General features: G+C 43.3%; 1 protein-coding gene across 4 annotated transcripts in view; it reads left to right on the forward strand.

Annotated features, from left to right (window-relative positions):
• ARMC2 (armadillo repeat containing 2) overlaps positions 1 to 17,693 on the forward strand; it is a 47,946-nt gene that overhangs the window by 17,408 nt on the left and 12,845 nt on the right. For all 4 annotated transcript variants that reach the window (XM_038761142.1, XM_038761143.1, XM_038761140.1 and 1 more), the window contains 7 exons: positions 1,676 to 1,758; positions 4,987 to 5,073; positions 7,150 to 7,325; positions 11,830 to 11,932; positions 13,115 to 13,338; positions 13,829 to 13,974; positions 17,092 to 17,191. In XM_038761142.1, the coding sequence (XP_038617070.1) occupies positions 1,676 to 1,758; positions 4,987 to 5,073; positions 7,150 to 7,325; positions 11,830 to 11,932; positions 13,115 to 13,338; positions 13,829 to 13,974; positions 17,092 to 17,191 (919 nt within the window). The remainder of the gene's footprint in view (positions 1 to 1,675; positions 1,759 to 4,986; positions 5,074 to 7,149; positions 7,326 to 11,829; positions 11,933 to 13,114; positions 13,339 to 13,828; positions 13,975 to 17,091; positions 17,192 to 17,693) is intronic.

Raw genomic sequence — 17,693 nt, forward strand, 5'->3', positions numbered from 1 at the left:
GACAAGGTGGAGGGTGAAGCTTGGGGTTTGGGCAGGTTTTTTCCTGGACCTCTGCTTGCCGTGCCACTGAGCAACATGTGCGTACACCTGCTGGCTGAGCCATGCTCCAGCAGCTCTGCTTTTTCCCTCCACACAGCTGAGCCCAGTCGGGGTTTTGGATGGACCTGTTAGGGAATTGGCCGGGGTTCACCAGAGGTGGTGGTGGTGGTGGTGGCAGTGGCCCTGCGTCTGTTGTTGTTTGTACTCTCCCTCGTGCTTAGTACAGTGCTTTGCACGCAGTAAGCGCTCAATAAATGAGATTGAGTGAAGGAATGAATGGAGAGCACTAAACTGGTGCAGCTCCTGCCAGCCCCACAGCACTTTTGTCCTTATCTTTAATTTATTTATTTATATTAATGTCTGTCTCCCCCTCTAGACTGGAAGCTCATTGTGGGTGGATAATGTGTCTCGTATTGTTATATTGTACTCTCCCAAGTACTTAGTCAAGTGTTCAGTAAATACGATTGACTTACTGCCTGAAGATAGAGATGTTCCTGGTGGCCTTCATGATGTGTGTGAGAGAGAACTAGTTCAGATGAGAGCACATTTTTATTTTATTTCCAGACATTATGCAAGGGAAAACGTGGAGTTCGATTGAAAATAAAGCCTGGAAGCTGGTACTCCGTTCAAACTTCCCGCCTTTCATTTGTAAGCAGGAGCCTCATGACCGTTTTTCATCTTTAACCAATGTCTAGAGTAAATAATAATACTAATGATGGCATTTAAGCGCTTACTATGTGCAAAGCACTGTTCTAAGCGCTAGGGAGGTTACAAGGTGATCAGGTTGTCCCATGGGGGGCTCACAGTTTTAATCCTCATTTTACAGATGAGGTCACTGAGGCCCAGAGGAGTTAAGTGACTTGCCCAAAGTCACACAGCTGACAAGTGGCGGACCCTTGACCTCCGACTCCAAAGCCCGTGCTCTTTCCACTGAGCCATGCAAATGGTCCTGAATAATTTTCCCCATGTACTTAAAGGACGTTAGAATTTTTGATGTTTTTAAGATAAGTTTTAGAGAACATGAACTGTCTATATGTCTGGTTCGGTAAAAGATTAGGTGCATGAAGTCCTCAGCAGAAAGCACCCAAGTAGGAGTCCAGCGTACTGTAGTTTTCTTGGCTGCTGTAATAGTGACCCCTTATGGTAAATAAGTGTGTTATCAACCTTTAGGTTTTCGTGCTATAGGCCGAGTTTTGTTCTGTTGATCATTAAGTCTCACACAAGTAGTATGGAAAGGAACCTCAAGAGGCAATTTGGCCCAACGCCCTGCCTACCGGTTACTGTCCTAAACTATACCGAACTGATCTACTCATTCATGTTCCTGCATCTGACGTCTGTGCTTTGCATGTTGTCAAAATGCCCTGTTGTTTTAGTCTGACCTGTTGTTTTGATCAATCAGTCATGTTTATTGAGCACTTACTGGGTGCAGAGCACTGTTCTTGGCCCTGGAGAGTACAATTTTGAGAATCCTGCCCCGGCAGGGTATTCCTTGTAAAGCTGTGAAGAGAAATGTGTCATGCTTAATTAATAATTTCCCTGTGTTTCAGACCCTGTTTACGGTACGTATGCTGCACTTGAAAAAAAACTGGCCTTTTTTCCTGAACTGTTTTCATTAATTTTTACCTTTTTCCCTTAGCAACCAGATGAAAAATCAAAATCACATTGGAGCTTCAGCATGTCGAAGAAACAGCAACCAGAGCAAATCAGAAACAAAACCAGGTCTGTGTACTGTGACGATTCTCCCGGTATATTTTGCTTTTTACAGTTCTTGGAGTCGTAGGTCTTGAAGGTGGTAACCTGCATCCCCTCAGGTTCCCCAGCCTGACCCAACCCGACCTGCGGATACCCACAGCAGGGCTACAGGGTGGGCTGGGTAAGTCTGCTTTGTTTGCAGGGGAGGGGATGGGCCTGGGCAAGGGATCTCAGGGTATGGGTGGGCTGTCGCTAGGTGAGGACTGGGTATGGGCAGATGGTCTGTGGATGCAGAGTGGGTAAAGGTGAATGGCCAGTGTGTATAGGGCAAGGGAGGGAGGGAGAGGGTCTGAGGGCCCGGGTGGGTGCTCTGTGGTGAGGGGCGGTATGGGCAGGGTTGGTCTGCAGGTGTTGGGTGGGTACGGGAGGGGATTCCATGAGTGTAGAACAGTACAGGTGGACAGGGCTGGGAGACAGCAGTGGCACAGAGCCTTGTTACAGCTCTTCAGTCAATCTGGGGGATTTATTGAGCACTTACTCTGCAGAGCACTGTACTACGCACATAGGAGTTGGTAGATCCACAAGGAGCCTACAGTCTAGAGGGGCAGACAGACAAAATAAATCACAGATAGAGAAAATAGTGAAGTATTTACTTAGAAAGAGCTGCATGTTTCTTGTTGGCAGTGCGCCGTGCAGGTCTGTCCTGGAAACCGATTCCCAGTTTTCATATGGAATGCAGCACTGTCTGAGTTTTGCTTTACCGTGTCTATAAAAGCATTTCCTCTGTCCTTCTTATTTTCGGCTTCCCACTTTCAGCTCTCCATCCAGCAATTGTTGGGGTAATCTGCTGTCAGTCATTCTCCTTCCAGGATAGCTCTTTAGCGCATCTACCATCTGCAGTATTCTTATGTTCTAAATCTTTGTGCAAATAGAAAAGGTGAATTAGGAATTCTTCCTTTTTTTCTTCAAAAGGACAACTCTCTACTATTGTTAGGGCAGTGGAAATTAGTAACCAGGTCATCTGCACTTCACATTAACATCAGCACTCACAGTGTCCAGGAGCCTCGAGGTTGCTGGGTGCATCCTTCACTAGTAGAATAATGCACGGGGCTTTGCCCATCTCCAGCTAGAAATAGTATGCTGAACAAAAATAAGTGTCACCAAGGGCCATCAGGTCACGTAATGGTTACTTAAACCTTTTTCCAGAGGAGCGGAACACATTGAAACTAATGGGAATTTGGTACAGCAGCTCAAAAGAGAAGTTCAATATGGGGCCAATTTCTGAAGCTGTGTAGTTGCTAAGGCTCTTGCATTTACATGCTAAAAACATCAGCCAATAAGTGTCAAGTTTCTGTGACCAAAATGCAAATCTGTGGTGAAGAATTATAACCACTGAGACAGCAAAGTCTTCCAAAAACATGCTGAACTTTTTGCCTGACTAGTTTCATTCATTCATTTATTCATTCATTCAGTCGTATTTATTGAGCTCCTACTGTGTGCCGAACACTGTACTAAGCTCTTGGGAAGTACAAGTTGGCAACATATAGAGACGGTCCCTACCCAACAACAGGCTCACTGTCTAGAAGGGGGAGACAGACAACAAAACAAAACATGTAGACAGGAGTCAAAATTGTCAGAACAAATGGAATTAAAGCTATATGCACATTATTAACAAAATAGAATAGAATAGTAAATATGTACTAGTAAAATAGAGTAATAAATCTGTACAAATATATATATATATATATATACACAAGTGCTGAGGGGAGGAGAAGGAGGTAGGGTTGGGGGGGTGGGGAGGAGGAGAGGAAAAAGGGGGCTCAGTCTGGGAAGGCCTCCTGGAGGAGGTGAGCTCTCAGTAGGGCTTTGAAGGGAGGAAGAGAGTTAGCTTGGCGGATGTGTGGAGGGAGGGCACTCCAGGCCAGGGGAAGGATGTAGTTTCCTGTCGAATCATAATTTTTATGTTCAGAGAACTCTCAGTCGACATAAAAGTAGTTTCTTAATGATAATCTCTTCCCTAAAACTAAGGTACAAGATATGTGGACTTTTCAAAAATACACGACTTTGTGGTTCAGATTTGAGTAAATTCTCCAATGGAGCAGCTTCTGGAGTGAAGCGATAGGAGGAGCATCCTTGGACACAATCTTGTTTTCTGGATTTATCTGGGAGTGCTCAGCTAGCTGCACCTTATCCTGCTGGGAGCCTGATGAAAAACTTGCCCTTTTGCTCTCCAGTATGCAACGACGGACCTCTTTGAAGGCCTTAGCTGGCAACTCAGAGTATAGGAAGAGACAGCCCTGGAACCCTGGAAAAGTCCAGGTCCCTTCATGAGGACAGTTTGCTCCCATGAGGTGGAACAGTTTAATGGTTTAGATTATTGCAGAATTAAATTGTTCTGGGGAGGAAAAACCAATGGGATTTAGCAACAGCCTGAATGGGGGAGGAAAAAGACAGCGGTGACCCCAAGTTGCAAGCACTCTGGGCAGAGTGATGGCATCAACCATGATGGGATAGGTGGGAGGGGGACATGGTTTGGAGTGAAGAAGAAGTATTCCGTTTTTGCCTTGAAGATGGCCTGGAAGCAGAAAGAAATGTAGGATTATGTGAGAGGTTGGGGCTGAGGAGGTAAACTTGGAAATCATCCACATTGAGGTGGAAGCTGAAGAGGAAGCCATGTTAGGGGGATGAGCACGCTTCTCCTTCTCTCTCTCCCTCTCCCCCCACCCCCAAGCTGGGCCAGAAGTTAGGAAAGGTTAAAAAAAATCTGGTAGAGACAGTCTGTCAGTGATGCTAACTTGCTGATGGACTGTTATTGTCAGCATCATCATCTTTAAATACCAAGAATGCATTTGCTATTTTATGGTGAAATATTTCTAGAATTGGATTCACTTCTGCCATCTCAAGCTGCAAATGTTAGATAAAAAAGGGAAATTAACAACTGATTTTTCTGATGCAACAGTAATGTCCAAAATTCTCTAAAGACCAAATATTCTCACCCCATGCCATATTTTGGCCAATTTGGTGTACTTGACTTACCTCTCTAGTGTTTTTGTTAATAGGCCGGAGATTGAAGAAGATGGAAAGTCTCATTCACTCGTGCTTCCAGTTTACTTTTTCAAGTGCTTAGATTCAGGGTGTCACACTCGGGCGCTCAGTTGATACCGCTGCTGTTATTACTTTCAGAGTCGTAAATATTGGCATCTATTTATTGTGCTAACTATGAATCTTTTTCCTATATGTGTTTCAAAATTTCAGGGTTGGATTTAAGAGAAAATGAAACAGAAGAGGAAGAAACATACTGGAATTCAAGGATTTTACCCATTTTGCGTGAATTAGAGATGGGTAGGAATAATTAAAAAAAATTGAAAATACCTCTAGCTCTCTAAGGGGATGCATTACAGGGAAAAGTTATTTGTTCATCTTTTATGCGTGGCATTTTTTTTAAGCAACATAATCTATGTAAACATTAAGAAAATTAGGTTGAAACCCCCACTGGAATATAGAAGACTCTGTCAAATCTCTTTTCTGGGCACAGGTACAGACTAAAAATGCTTCACTGATATATCCTGGATGCTATTGCATACAGGCCTGTGCTGCCAGGCATTACACTGGGCTCCAAATTCCAGAAGACCAAGTATGGATTACAGTTTTGTAACCACAAAATGGATAGCAAATTTTGAAGAGACAACTCAATGTACCTTTTGCCAAACATACCTAAAGTCAGCAGGACATGAAAGTGGGCCATTCATACTTGGACCTTACTGCCGCTTAGTGTCTTACTACTGCTTAGTCCCTCTGGGAGGTCCAAAATGGAAAAGGTGTACTTCTGATGGTCCTGACAGTATGAACACCTTGTATTTGTCATGTGCCTTTATTGTCCCAAAGCACTTTGACATCCATGTATCTCATTATATTCTCACAACATCCTCAAGTGGTAGGTGTAGCCCAATCTGATGTCCTGACCTTTTAAACCCAGAGCATACATTATTTTTGCCTCTCTGTTCTTACAAACTTTGGAATGATGTTTAAAAGTGAGAGGTGTCTCCCTAGAGAAGGGTCCCATTCCCAGTCAGCGGGAACTCTGTGCGCCTGCCTGAGAGGACTCTCTGGCGCCGGAGTCCTTGGGCAACGGAGATGTCAAGAGGAGGCTAGCCCAGCTGGGTTGACCATTCTGTCTTTCGTGGCGGGCTGCCATCAGTCGTTCTCCATGGCACGTTGCCTTTCAGTTGAAATTCTCACTGGCCAGGGAGTTATTTCTGCCCATAGTTTGGAAAATTGCCCTTGAGAGCTTCCGTCCTCTTAAGGCTGAAATTCGGAGAGAAGGGTAGAAACCAGCAAACCATAAAATGTGCAGAGGAAGGAATTGAAAATCCTCCTTACAACAATTTAGCTCAAGGGTGGCTTACAGCCGAAACTTCACTGAGTGTGATGCTGTCACAGAAGAATAAAATAAAAATCCTAAACATTTTCAGGACAATAGAGTGCAGTTTATTTTTCCTTTTAGGTAGTCTGATGTCATTTCCCAGTCATTCAATTATTTAAATACATAACTGTAAGGCACTAAAGGTGATTTAATTATTGAGCTAAAAAAGTTCTTAGTCATTATTGTTGAAAAAGGGCTAAAATGAATTGAGTCATTTCCTTCTGCATTTGCACACTTCCTTTATATGGGCTTTCAACATCATGTTTAGTATTTATTTCAAATCAAGTATTGGTTTTCAAATTTTAACTTCCAAATGTGATCTGTTAATGACTGTAGCTAAAATAATCTTATACTTTGGATTCTTTGGGTCCTTCCCCATAAAAGACCAAATTAATGTGTCTTGAGTTCCATTTTGTTTGTCTTTTTTTCTTGTCTCATTGGTGATGAGAAGGAATAAATAATCTGTTTCACATCCAGTTTCCCAGATTGCTTTTCTCTAAAGTTTTAATGACCAAATAAAAATAGTATTTCCCACTAATCCCTTTAGTCCGACCCCCAGCCATTGTCTGGGCCCTTCTTTCATCCACCAAACCAATGCTCACTGGCACAAGACTTCTGTCACTCCTGCCTAATTCTAGCCCTGCTGCCCGGCTGCCCTGCTTTTGGGTGGTGAAGTGCAAGGTGCAAGGAGGTCAGAAGGTCATTTCAAATAAATAAATCAATCTCTCACATCTTTCTGCCTCTTTCCAACTCTATGGTAGATTTTCAATCAAAATGCTCCTTTCTTAGATCATATGCCTGGCTAGATTAATGAGTTTAGTCTGTCTCCATAGGGCACTGATGAGTTAGGGGGCAGAGAAGGCCAAAGAAACCCAGCTTAGAAAAATGTTAATATTGGGGGATGTTGAAAATAGAAATTGACACTTTGAAATGGGTGGCTCTTGAAACTAAATACAGCCTTTTCTTTCTTTCTTTTTTTTTCTTTCTCAAAATAGAGGGCAATATTGAAAACATTTGTACTGCCTGCACCAGCCTCCACCAAGCATTAGAGGAAGGAAACATGCTTGGAAGGAGATTTAAAAGAAGAACTATACTCCTGAAGACTCTATATAAACTAGTTGACATTGGTTCAGATTTGCTTGACCTCAAACTTGCAAAAACTATTTTAGCGGTAAGTTATTTTTAAGTCTTCCTAAAGCTTATGAAGTATTGATCTTGGGCAAGTCACTTTACTTCTCTGTGCTTCAGTTACCTCATCTACAAAATGGGGATGGAGGCTGTGACTTCCAAGTGGGATAGGGACTGTGTCCAACCCAATTTGCTTGTATCCACCCCAGCACTTACTGCAGTGCCTGGCATGTAGTAAGCACTTAACAAATGCAATTCTTATTCTTATTCTTATTAGAGAACTGTGTCTTCCCTGATAATCAAAACATCTCAAAGTTTTATCCAGTCATGCACTCTATACATTTAAATCAGTGTCTGTCTAAGTCTTCTATTCTGTTCTTCTAGCCGTGCTCCCAAATTGCCACCAGCAATCTGATGGCTTTAGGCAGGATGGCAGGGAGAGGGAGAGATGAGACAGGGAGCCTAAGGAGCTCCTGAAACAGAGGAGGATGAGGGAAAAAGGGAGAAGTTACAGTCACTGTTGACTCCTGTCATCCGCTGCCCCCCGGGTCATGCCACCATCCTCCAACTGGCAGAGGCCCCGCCACTGCCCTCCAAACACCCAAGGAGGCCCTGCCTCTAGGCTCTGGACAGGAGAGACTTTTTGGCTGCAGTTGGGCAATAGAAGCCTGCTGAAGTGCCAGCGTCTGCTGTCCGGAGACCTGGGCAGGAGTCTCAAGACTTGAAACCTAGGGGCGGGCTTCTTTCCAGGATCAGTCAATTAGCTGATAGTATTGTTTACACACTCTATGCAGAGAATTATATTGAGCACTTTGGAAAATATAATAGAGTTAATAGACATGATTCCTGCTCCTAAGGAACGTGCAGTCTAACAGGAGATCAACCACTAAGGAAATTAAAGGTAGCAGGAAACAATGTTGTGTAAAGATATGTAAATAAATGCAATGTGAAGTGGGAATGAGTAAGTACCCAATTGCTTAGGTCATGTGCAAGTGCCGAAGTGGCAGTTGGTGGGGAAATAGCTTAAGATGAGAGGCTAAGCAGGGAAGACCTCCTGGAGGAGATGTGGTTTCATTATCCCATTGACTATCTTTTATGGGAATCTCGAGGAACAGAATGCAACTCGTGTCACCTAATGGCCGTTTGAATGTAGACATCAACTTCTTAGATTCTTGCGATAGTATTTACCTCAGGCTTAAAGATACCTCTTGAGGGGGATGGCATTTGTTCTCTGCTATTTGACCAATAATTTAATCTCTTCTAGGAATAGGAAAACTATTTTGTAATCTCTGCCGATCTTTGCGATACAAGCCCAGTGTGAACAACCCATCCCGGTAGCATGGACTAAGGGAAAGAGCATGGGCCTGAGAGTCAGAGGACTTGGGTTCTAATCCTGCCTCTGCCACTTGCCTGCTGTGAGATTTCTCTGTGCCTCTTTCCTCATCTATAACATGGAATTTCAATGACTGTTCTCTCTCCTACTTAGACTACGAGTCTGTGTCTGGGACAGGGACTGCGTCTGACCTGACTACATGGTTAAGTGGTTACCACCATCATCGACCCATCCTTCTTCTCTACTATCCCTATTAAATGTACTCATTCTTTTCATTTTCTCTTTCTTTTTAATTTCTTGCCTTTCAGAACATTAAGTTTCTCTCTTTGTGCAGTTTGTCACATGATGTCTTAACTGATTTGGATTCTGTGGGCCAGCAGAAATTGTTTTTGCTTATCTTAGGTCCCAGGAGGCAAAGCCACAATGGACTGAAGCTACAATGGGATCCCACTTAGAGGGGAAGCATGTTGCATTGACTTGATTTCATTAGAATTCAGTTTTCCCATCCCTGTCTGCCCTCCCTTTCTCCCCACCCCGCGCCCCCCTACTCCCCTGCTAGATTGTTACACCCCTCCCACCCCTTCACCCCCACCCCCAACCACATAGACACGCATAGGCCAAGCAAGGGAGTCGTGGCCTGCTGGTAGGAGGCACACAGCCCCTTTTTGGGCACCACTTGCAAACCTTGCTGTCGTCTTGTTTCCAAAAATATGGTTGCCAGTGTCATAGGGATGACACTGTTTGCTCTTCTGCAACTGATAACCTTTACCCCAGAGGGCTTTTAGTTCACAGTCCGTGGGTTCATAGAAAGATGTCATTCCGTGCCAGAAGGGTACTTGTGTTGTATAGAAGTGATGAGGGAGGGACAGACAGAGCAGAAAAACTTCCGACGTGAAATATAACTCTGTAGAAACTATCTTTTGCAAGGCGATTTTTTTTTGTCCAAATCGTAAAACAGTTGAGTGAAAAGATATGCCCCCCAATTATTTCAGGACTATCTGCTATTTATTTATTTATTTATATATTTATTTATGTATCCATTTATTTCTTTATATTAATGTCTGTCTTTCCCTTTAGACTATGAGCTCGTTATTGACAATAATAATAATAGGAAGCCATTAAAACAAATGAACAAAGTTTTATTTACAATACTCCAGAGCTTTCCCAAGAAAAAGCTTCTTGAAAATGTGACAAGAAAATAATTATGGTATTAGCTAAGCACTTATCCTGGATCAAGCACTGTTCTAAGCGTAGGGTAGATACAAGTTAATCAGATCAGACACAGACCCTGTCTCAGACACAGACTCATTGTCTAAGTAGGAGGGAAAACAGATATTGAAGGAAACTGACGTGTCCGAGGTCACCCAGCGGACAAGTGGCAGAGACAGGATTAGGACATTTCTTGGACATTTCTTTGCAACAACAGTAACACTGTATTTAGTAGTCTTGCAATCATAGCCATAATAGTAGTTATTATCATTGTGGTGTTTATTAAGCACTTACTCTGTGCCAAGCCTGGTGCTAAGCGCTGGGGCACTTATATACATACCCTTATATTATATATTATAAAATTATTTCTTCATATCTTCTGTCTCCCCCTCTAGACGGTAAGTTTGTCAAGGGCAAGGAGCACGTCTGCTAATTCTGTTGTATTCTCCCAAGCTCTTATTTGAGGGTCATGCACATAGTAAGCACACAATAAATACCATTTATTGTTTGATGTAGATAGAAGAAAATCAGGTCCCATGTGGGGCTCACATCCTAAGTACTTCTTTCTCCTCTGGTGATTAAAATTGATCTTATCCAAAAACGTGAATGAAGGAAAATGAATATACATTTTGTCGAGTTGTTGATATTAATATCCTCAAAGGATGAGCAGGATCCAGGACACCCTTAGCAAGGGGGAGGACCAAGAGAATTTTCCTTGGTTCCGTGACAGATGGCCTCTTTAATACTCCAGGATTGGCTTTTCTAAGGACAAGGGCTCTGTCAGCTGAGGTTTTGGAGAGTAGCCCAGCCTGTGCCACTGTGCTGGAGCCCAGTCTGTGAGAGCAGGTTCCGAGTCTGGAGCCAACAGCTAGCTTAGACTCTCTGAGCAAAAACCTCAGTAGGTCTTTCTGGGTCTCATTCATTTTAGTGGGAAGAGGACACCAATACCTTTGGTTTATGAAGAATGTCGTGGTCTTACAGACATTACCATCTCACAGAAAAGCTGCCTCTCATCCAAAAACAAAGTACCTCCAGGAAGCAGGATCGTTTACCTCCTTAGAATCAAACCCAGAAACCAAAGGCCCCAGATTACATTCCCATTACAGGCTCAGGAGTAAAACAGGAAACATAATTACATTCTAAGGAAATTAGGCATTTTCTGGGGTATGATGATGCAGGCATTATCTGAACAACTTTATGACTTTCTGAACAACTTTCTGCCCTCAAAGAAATTAGTTTTCACCCAGTTCCTTTCATCATCCTGCCAGATAAGCAACATCTGCTTCTTCAAAGGTTTGGAGAGTTAGGTCAGATCGAAAGGAAATTCCTGCCTCGCGGGTTCAAAAACAAGTTAACCTAGTAAATTATGCTGTGGGAAAGATTTGGAATATTATCTTTTAACTGTATTTTTAAAAAACAGTTAAGCTGGGTGTGGGGCAGGGGGTGGAGATGTGCAGTATCATTGGTATTGAGAAAGTTGTATGTATTGAAATATTTTCCTAGAATTTCCAGTAGTCTCAGTTTTCTATGACATTATATTTTTAATGGTCTTGCTCTTCTCAATTTATTTGTGAGAAAACATTTCTGAAATTTGGGGTGGACCTTTTGAGAATAATGATCTATATTTCTCTTTTGTAATATGGAAAGTAAATCTTTATGCTTTTTTGTAAAATGGCCTCTACCATCATTTCTATCAGTATATGTTGCCTATCCATTGGACAAAAAGCTGAATATTGAAATAGTTACCAAAGTTCCTTGGGATTTTTAAACACTATTAAATTTAACATTCACATTTGTTCAGTGAAATCAGTGTTTGCAGCAGCAAAAAAGATGAACAATAAAAAGTTAACTGATTTCAAGCTTTGAAATCCAACTGACATTTTTCATAATTCTGTGAGTTAAAAATACACATCCTGTGGTATGTTTTATTAGACTTTGCAATTTTAAATTAAAGTATTTTTGTTTTCATTGTCTACCTAACTGAAAGCATGTTTTGTCTCCACAGCTTAAGGTGAGTGGAAAGAATCTTCTCAATGTCTGCAAACTCATATTTAAAATTAGTCGAAGTGAGAAGAATGATTCCCTAATCCAAAATGAGAGCATTTTGGGTAAGTGTCACTGAGGTCTGCCTTTGGCACCTACAGTGTGAAATATTTATTGGAAAGTGGTGGCTGCTGATTGCTAAACTACATTATTAGATTGTATAGGGCCGAAACTCTGGAAGAGTTTTCCCATGCCCTCTTCTTGGCCCCCATGACAGTGGAGAAGCTTGTCATTTCCTTGACTGTCCAGAATGATGCCCTGGAAGTGTTCCTTTTCCCTTTGTGGATGAACCATTTGATCCCCAAAGTAGTGTTCTTTTGGCTGGGTCAAGCAGTCAAGTACTTTTGTCCCCAGGGCAAATTTTGTACCCACAACTCCGGGCACTCATCGGTCTCTTCCAACCCTTTTCCTGTCCCCAACCCCCTTCCTCCCTTTCCTCCACCCACCAACCATCCTGATGTCCTCTGACACGGGAATAGGATGAGAATACTAATGTGTACAGTGTCAGGCTCTCCTTTCTTCTAGGCTGAAATATGTTTAGGGTAAGCTGAGGAATGTATTAAAAATAAAACTAAAAACACACCTGTTCATAGCATCGTTAGTGGGGCATATGCCAGTTTAGGGGCATAATTCAATTCAACCAAATCTGCAGGCTGCCTGTCCTTATTCATTCAGGAGCATTTAGCCTTTTGTACTCGCAGCTTGGGAGAGGTGCTTGAGGCCGGGAGAAGACTTGGTCCCTGCCCTCGAGGGGTTTACAGTCTAGGGATGGGCACACAGTTGGGTACCAGGGCTCTGCTTCCGGGCAGATCCTCCACCGCATCCCAGTTAGGCCTCTGGGATCAGGCATAGATAAGGGACTGAGTTTTTAATTTTCGGAAACAGTAGCAGTGATTAAGATTCAGAAAGCTATAATGAATGTTTTGGTTTTGATGTTCAATCAAATCCCGTTGAAGAATAATGTTTTAGGATGCTGAGGATATTCTAAAGAATGTGGTAGGAATTTGTAACTTTTTAAAAGTGTGACTCATTTACAAGTGCGTCATATCAGCGTTGTTAGTGACCCATCCGCAGGATGAGTTGAACATTCATGTTTTACAAGGTTTGTTTGAAGTTTGAAGTTCATTGCATCTACACATTTCACTGGTTTTTCTGCATGATTTTTTTTTAAAGTTGGAAAGAATGCAGATTTAGGAGTGGACCGATGACAGTTTAACACCCAGTTTTATTGTTCACTTTCTTGGTAGAGTCTTTGTTGGAGGTCCTGAGAGTTGAAGATCTGCTAACTAATATTGAGGCTTTTCTGTATTGCATGGGAGCTATAAAATTTGTTTCGGGAAATCCAGGGCTCCTCAGCGAGATGGTCAGCAAAGGTGCAGTTGAAATCTTGTTGCAGTTGATCAAGAAGATAAATGGTTCCCCCCAAAAAACTGGCACTTGCCTCCTCAATGCAGACCACCTGTTAGTGCAGGTAAGTAGCTCTTTTACCTCCAAATATCAGCCCTAAATGTTTAAAGTCTGTCTCTGAACTGAGACACTTGGGTGCATATATATCATGGCAATCTTAGAGAAAGCTCAGAGGAGAGCCACAGAAGCCATTTAAAGACTTAGAAAGTAGTCCCCAAGGAGGGACAAGTTAAATGATAATAATTATTATGGTATGTGTTAAGCGCTTACTATGGGCCAGGCACTGTACGAAGCGCTGGGCTGGTCACAAGCGAATCAGTTTGGACACAGCCCCTGTCTCACATGGGGCTCACAGTCTCAATCCCTGTTTTATAGATGAGGTAACTGAGGCACAGAGAAATGAAGTGACGTGCCCAGGGTCACACAGCAGACAAGTGACGGAGCCGGCATTAGAACCCATGACCTTCTGAGTCCCAGTCCCATGCTCTGTCCACTGCACCATGCTGTTCTTGCCTACTTTCTTTAATAACCTGAAGCCCCTGTCTATGTCACAGATAACTGCTACTATTCGAAACTTGGTTGATTTGCCTCTGGTCAGATATAAGTTTCTGAGCAACAGTGCACTCCCCGAACTATGTCTAGTAATGGAACAACATACAGGGGACAAGGATGTCTGTACCAATATTGCCAGGATATTCAGGTAGGTATCTTACAGAAAAATATCAATATCTCATTCAAATGCTCTCTTCTTATTTCATGAATGGAAGATTCGATTCTAAACTCTTAAAAATTGCACACACTGTCATATTCCCCCAAGCTTTGAAAATATTTGGAAGTTCCAAATTTCTCTTTTTCTTTAAACATCAGAAAGCACATCGCATTTCACTTCCTGACTTGGAGTGAATTCCTCCCTCCACACTTCACTAAATTGTAGGTTTTTACAGACAAGTCCTTTTGTCAAGCAGAAAGGCCCCCGCCACGTTCAGTGGTTCACGATTACACAGTCTCATTGTGGAACCTACTCTTCATCTCCCCAGAAATAATTCACTGGTGGGTTTAGGGTAGTATCCATAGAGTCATCATTATGTCACTCAGAACTGCATATCTATTTAGTAGTCGAGTCGATATAAAATAAAGCCAGTTTAACCTGAAAAAGGAGAGGAGGTTTGGATTTTGGACCTTTTCAGATCAGTAAAAAACAGCATCAGTTTTTGGTGAAAACTGGGTTCGTTACACATTTCCTCTCTTTTGTCTTTCTCCAAATGGGTAGAAAAGGAAAAACGCCTTCGAAATTGTGGCAGAGAGTGGCCAGGTGTTCTAATCCCAGCTCCGCCACTTGTCTGCTATGTGACTTTGAGCAAGTCATTTAATTTCTCTGTGCCTCGGTTACCTCATCTGTTAAATGACGATTAAGCCTGTGACCCCTGTGTGGGGCCGGGACTGTGTCCAACCAGATTAACTTGTATCTATTGCAGTGCTTAATTCAGTGCCTGGCACGTAGTAAACGCTTAATAAATACCATGAGGTTAAAAAAAAGGTGTCTTGCATTAGGTGAGATTGTCATGATTTTCAGGGTTTCAGGCTGCCTGCAGTGGAAGGGGAGTCTCCCCCTCCCTTAGCCATGATAGACTTTATTTATATAGATGTCTGTCTCCCTCCACCTAGACTGTAAGCTCATTGTGGACAGGGAATGTGGCTATTTATTGTTGCCTTATGTATACTTATGTACATTTTTTTGTATTAATGTCTGTCTCCCCCTTTAGCTCTAAGCTTGTTCCGAGCAGGGGACATATCTGCAAATTCTGTTGTACTCTCCAAGGACTCAGTACAGTGCTCTGCACACAGTAAGCACTCAATAAATGCGATGGATTGATGGATATGCCTGAGTGTGTGGGTCATCCTGTGTCACAATGGTCTGTTTCTTTTGAAGTGGCACCACTGGCCAACTTATCCACAAGGCTACAATTTTAGTGCCTGGCCTGGATGAACAACAAAGATGATAGCTGAGCCTTCTTGTGGCCAATTTAGCTCCATACTGATATATGACAAGGACGAGGCCCAATGAATAGTTTGGTTTGAGAGGAGCAAAGTGGGTGAGGTGTAGCGGAGAGGACCAAGGGTAAGTTAGGTGGGAAAGCTGATCGAGTGTATTAAGTTAGTGGCCAGGGGTTTTGGTTTGATTCAGAGAGGAATGGGCTCCCATTGGAGTTTTTCTACAGATAGAAGAAGAGAGAGGAAAATTGGATACGTACATATGAGTAGATACGTAGTCGAACGGTATATCCATCGATTTGCACAGGAGCGTTTAGCTGGTGCCTGAGGGCCAAGGTGATAGAAAAGGGCGGTCTAAACTAAGTCAGCCTTGCCATGGATAAAGAGGAAGGCCTGGACTTTTCTCCAACAGAGAAACCGTTCATGCTGCAGGGCCCCTCCCATGTCCCACCCTAATCCATCACCTTCTTGGGGACCCCAGATGCAGCACAGAGAATTACAGGGGAGGATTTGGACAAGGGGGAGGGAGGCCAGAAAATAGGGAAGGAACCTCAGCCTATTTCAGGTGTCCCAGAGGAAAGGACGTGGGGAGGCTTCTTCATCGTAGGTCTGGTTTAGTTCTCTACTAGCCTATCATTAGTTCCTGGGATGCTTACGTAAGAGAATTCTGTGGCAGCACGTGACCCTGTGTTAGCAATATATATTTTTGGTTGTGAGTACGACTTTTCCGGCGCAGATCGTTACATCACCTTGGTTTTGTTTCCACTTAAACAGTAGTTTACAACACCTGGCTGATTCCACTGAGTGGTTTTCAATCATTTGCATGTCTTCTGGGTGTATCCTTCTAGGGCACCGTCATCTGCAGGCAGCAATCTGGAACAGAGGGGAGGCAGTGTGGCTGGAGGAAAGAGCTCAGCCCTGCCCGTCAGGAGACCTGCATGCTAATCCCAGCTCTGCCACTCACTGCTGTGTGACCTTGGGCAAGTCACTCAATTCTCTGGGCTTCAGTTTCCTCCTCTGTAAAATGGGAATAAGATATCCGCTCTGCCTCCCTCTTAGGCATGGTCGCCCTGTGTGACAGGAACTGTCTGATTTCTTTAAGTATCTTCCCCAGCGCTTAGCATGGTACTTGGCATCTAGAAGATTAATACAGTCTACAATAATAATAATGATGGCATTTGTTAAGCAATTACTATGTGCTAAGCACTGTTCTAAGCGGTGGGATAGATACGAGGTAATCAAGTTGTCCTACATGGGGCTCACAGTCTTAATCCCATTTTACAGATGAGATAACTGAGGCCCAGAGAAGCAAAGTGAATTGCCCAAGGTCACACAGCAGACAAGTGGCGCAGCCAGGAGTAGAACCCATGACCTTCTGACTCCCAAGCCCAGGCTCTTGCCACTAAACCACACTGCTTTTCTAATAATATTAATAGTAACTGTCTCAAGGACTTTGGAGGATGCTTAGATTGTTTTTGAGTTAGAAGAGTTTCCCAGAGAAGCAGCAGTGTGTTCTAAAATCCTCATCCAGGTCTCTGGTGCTGCCTCCTCCAGCATGGCTGTGGTGGGAACTAGAGCAGAACATTCCTTTAAAAAAAAAAAAGCTGCAGTGTGACTGAAGAGTGACTGTAAGTGTAGATGTAGAGATTTAAATTGATTTCATGGTTATCCTTTTTATATAGAACTCTTTGGAGGTTTCCATTTCTCAATATAGCTTTTGTGCTTAAAACTGTTCCAAGTAGAAATGACTCCAGTGTCTATTTAAGAAATGTGGAAGGAAAGTCAAGTGTTTCTGCCCTGTTTTCCCCTTTGTGCCGGTCTGCAGCAAGCTGTCTTCCTACCGGGACTGCTGTGCCGCCTTGGCCACCTGCTCCACCTGCTACACCTCGTTGTTAGTTCTGCTGGATAAATACCCGAGGAAGCAGGTCAGTGGGGTCCTACCGGGCACAGTATGGTCCTTTGTAGCGTTTCTGTATTCCTGCATGCGTGGTATTTCATGACATCATCTTAGTTCTACTTCTTTGTGAATGAAATCCCTCTCTCATACTGTTAGTTTACCGAGGATCATGAGGGAAAGCCCAAGAGGGTTAGGAGAGATGATCCACACAGCCATCAAGGGTCACTCTCTCTCCATAGCACTAAGGTAGCAGAAGAGTAACTGTTGAGGAATAGGACTCTGTGTTGATGTTGGACTAGATATTTGAAACCTAGGGCTTCTTGGATGACTCCTGAGATAGTCTTTAGCTTCCAGACCTTTCCCAGATCCCATGACACCAACACTGCTCTGTGGGCACTAGCTTCTTTGTGGATGGGCGGGCCACTGGCATCTTCCAGTCGATTGGCTCTGGCCCCAGAGACCCGCCTGCAGATGGGTCCTCCTTTGGGTACCAGCCGGCCTGCCGCTGGGGCTCTGGGGCCGGGCCAGGC

Source organism: Tachyglossus aculeatus, chromosome 19, assembly GCF_015852505.1.
Source record: "Tachyglossus aculeatus isolate mTacAcu1 chromosome 19, mTacAcu1.pri, whole genome shotgun sequence".
Taxonomy (NCBI): domain Eukaryota; kingdom Metazoa; phylum Chordata; class Mammalia; order Monotremata; family Tachyglossidae; genus Tachyglossus; species Tachyglossus aculeatus.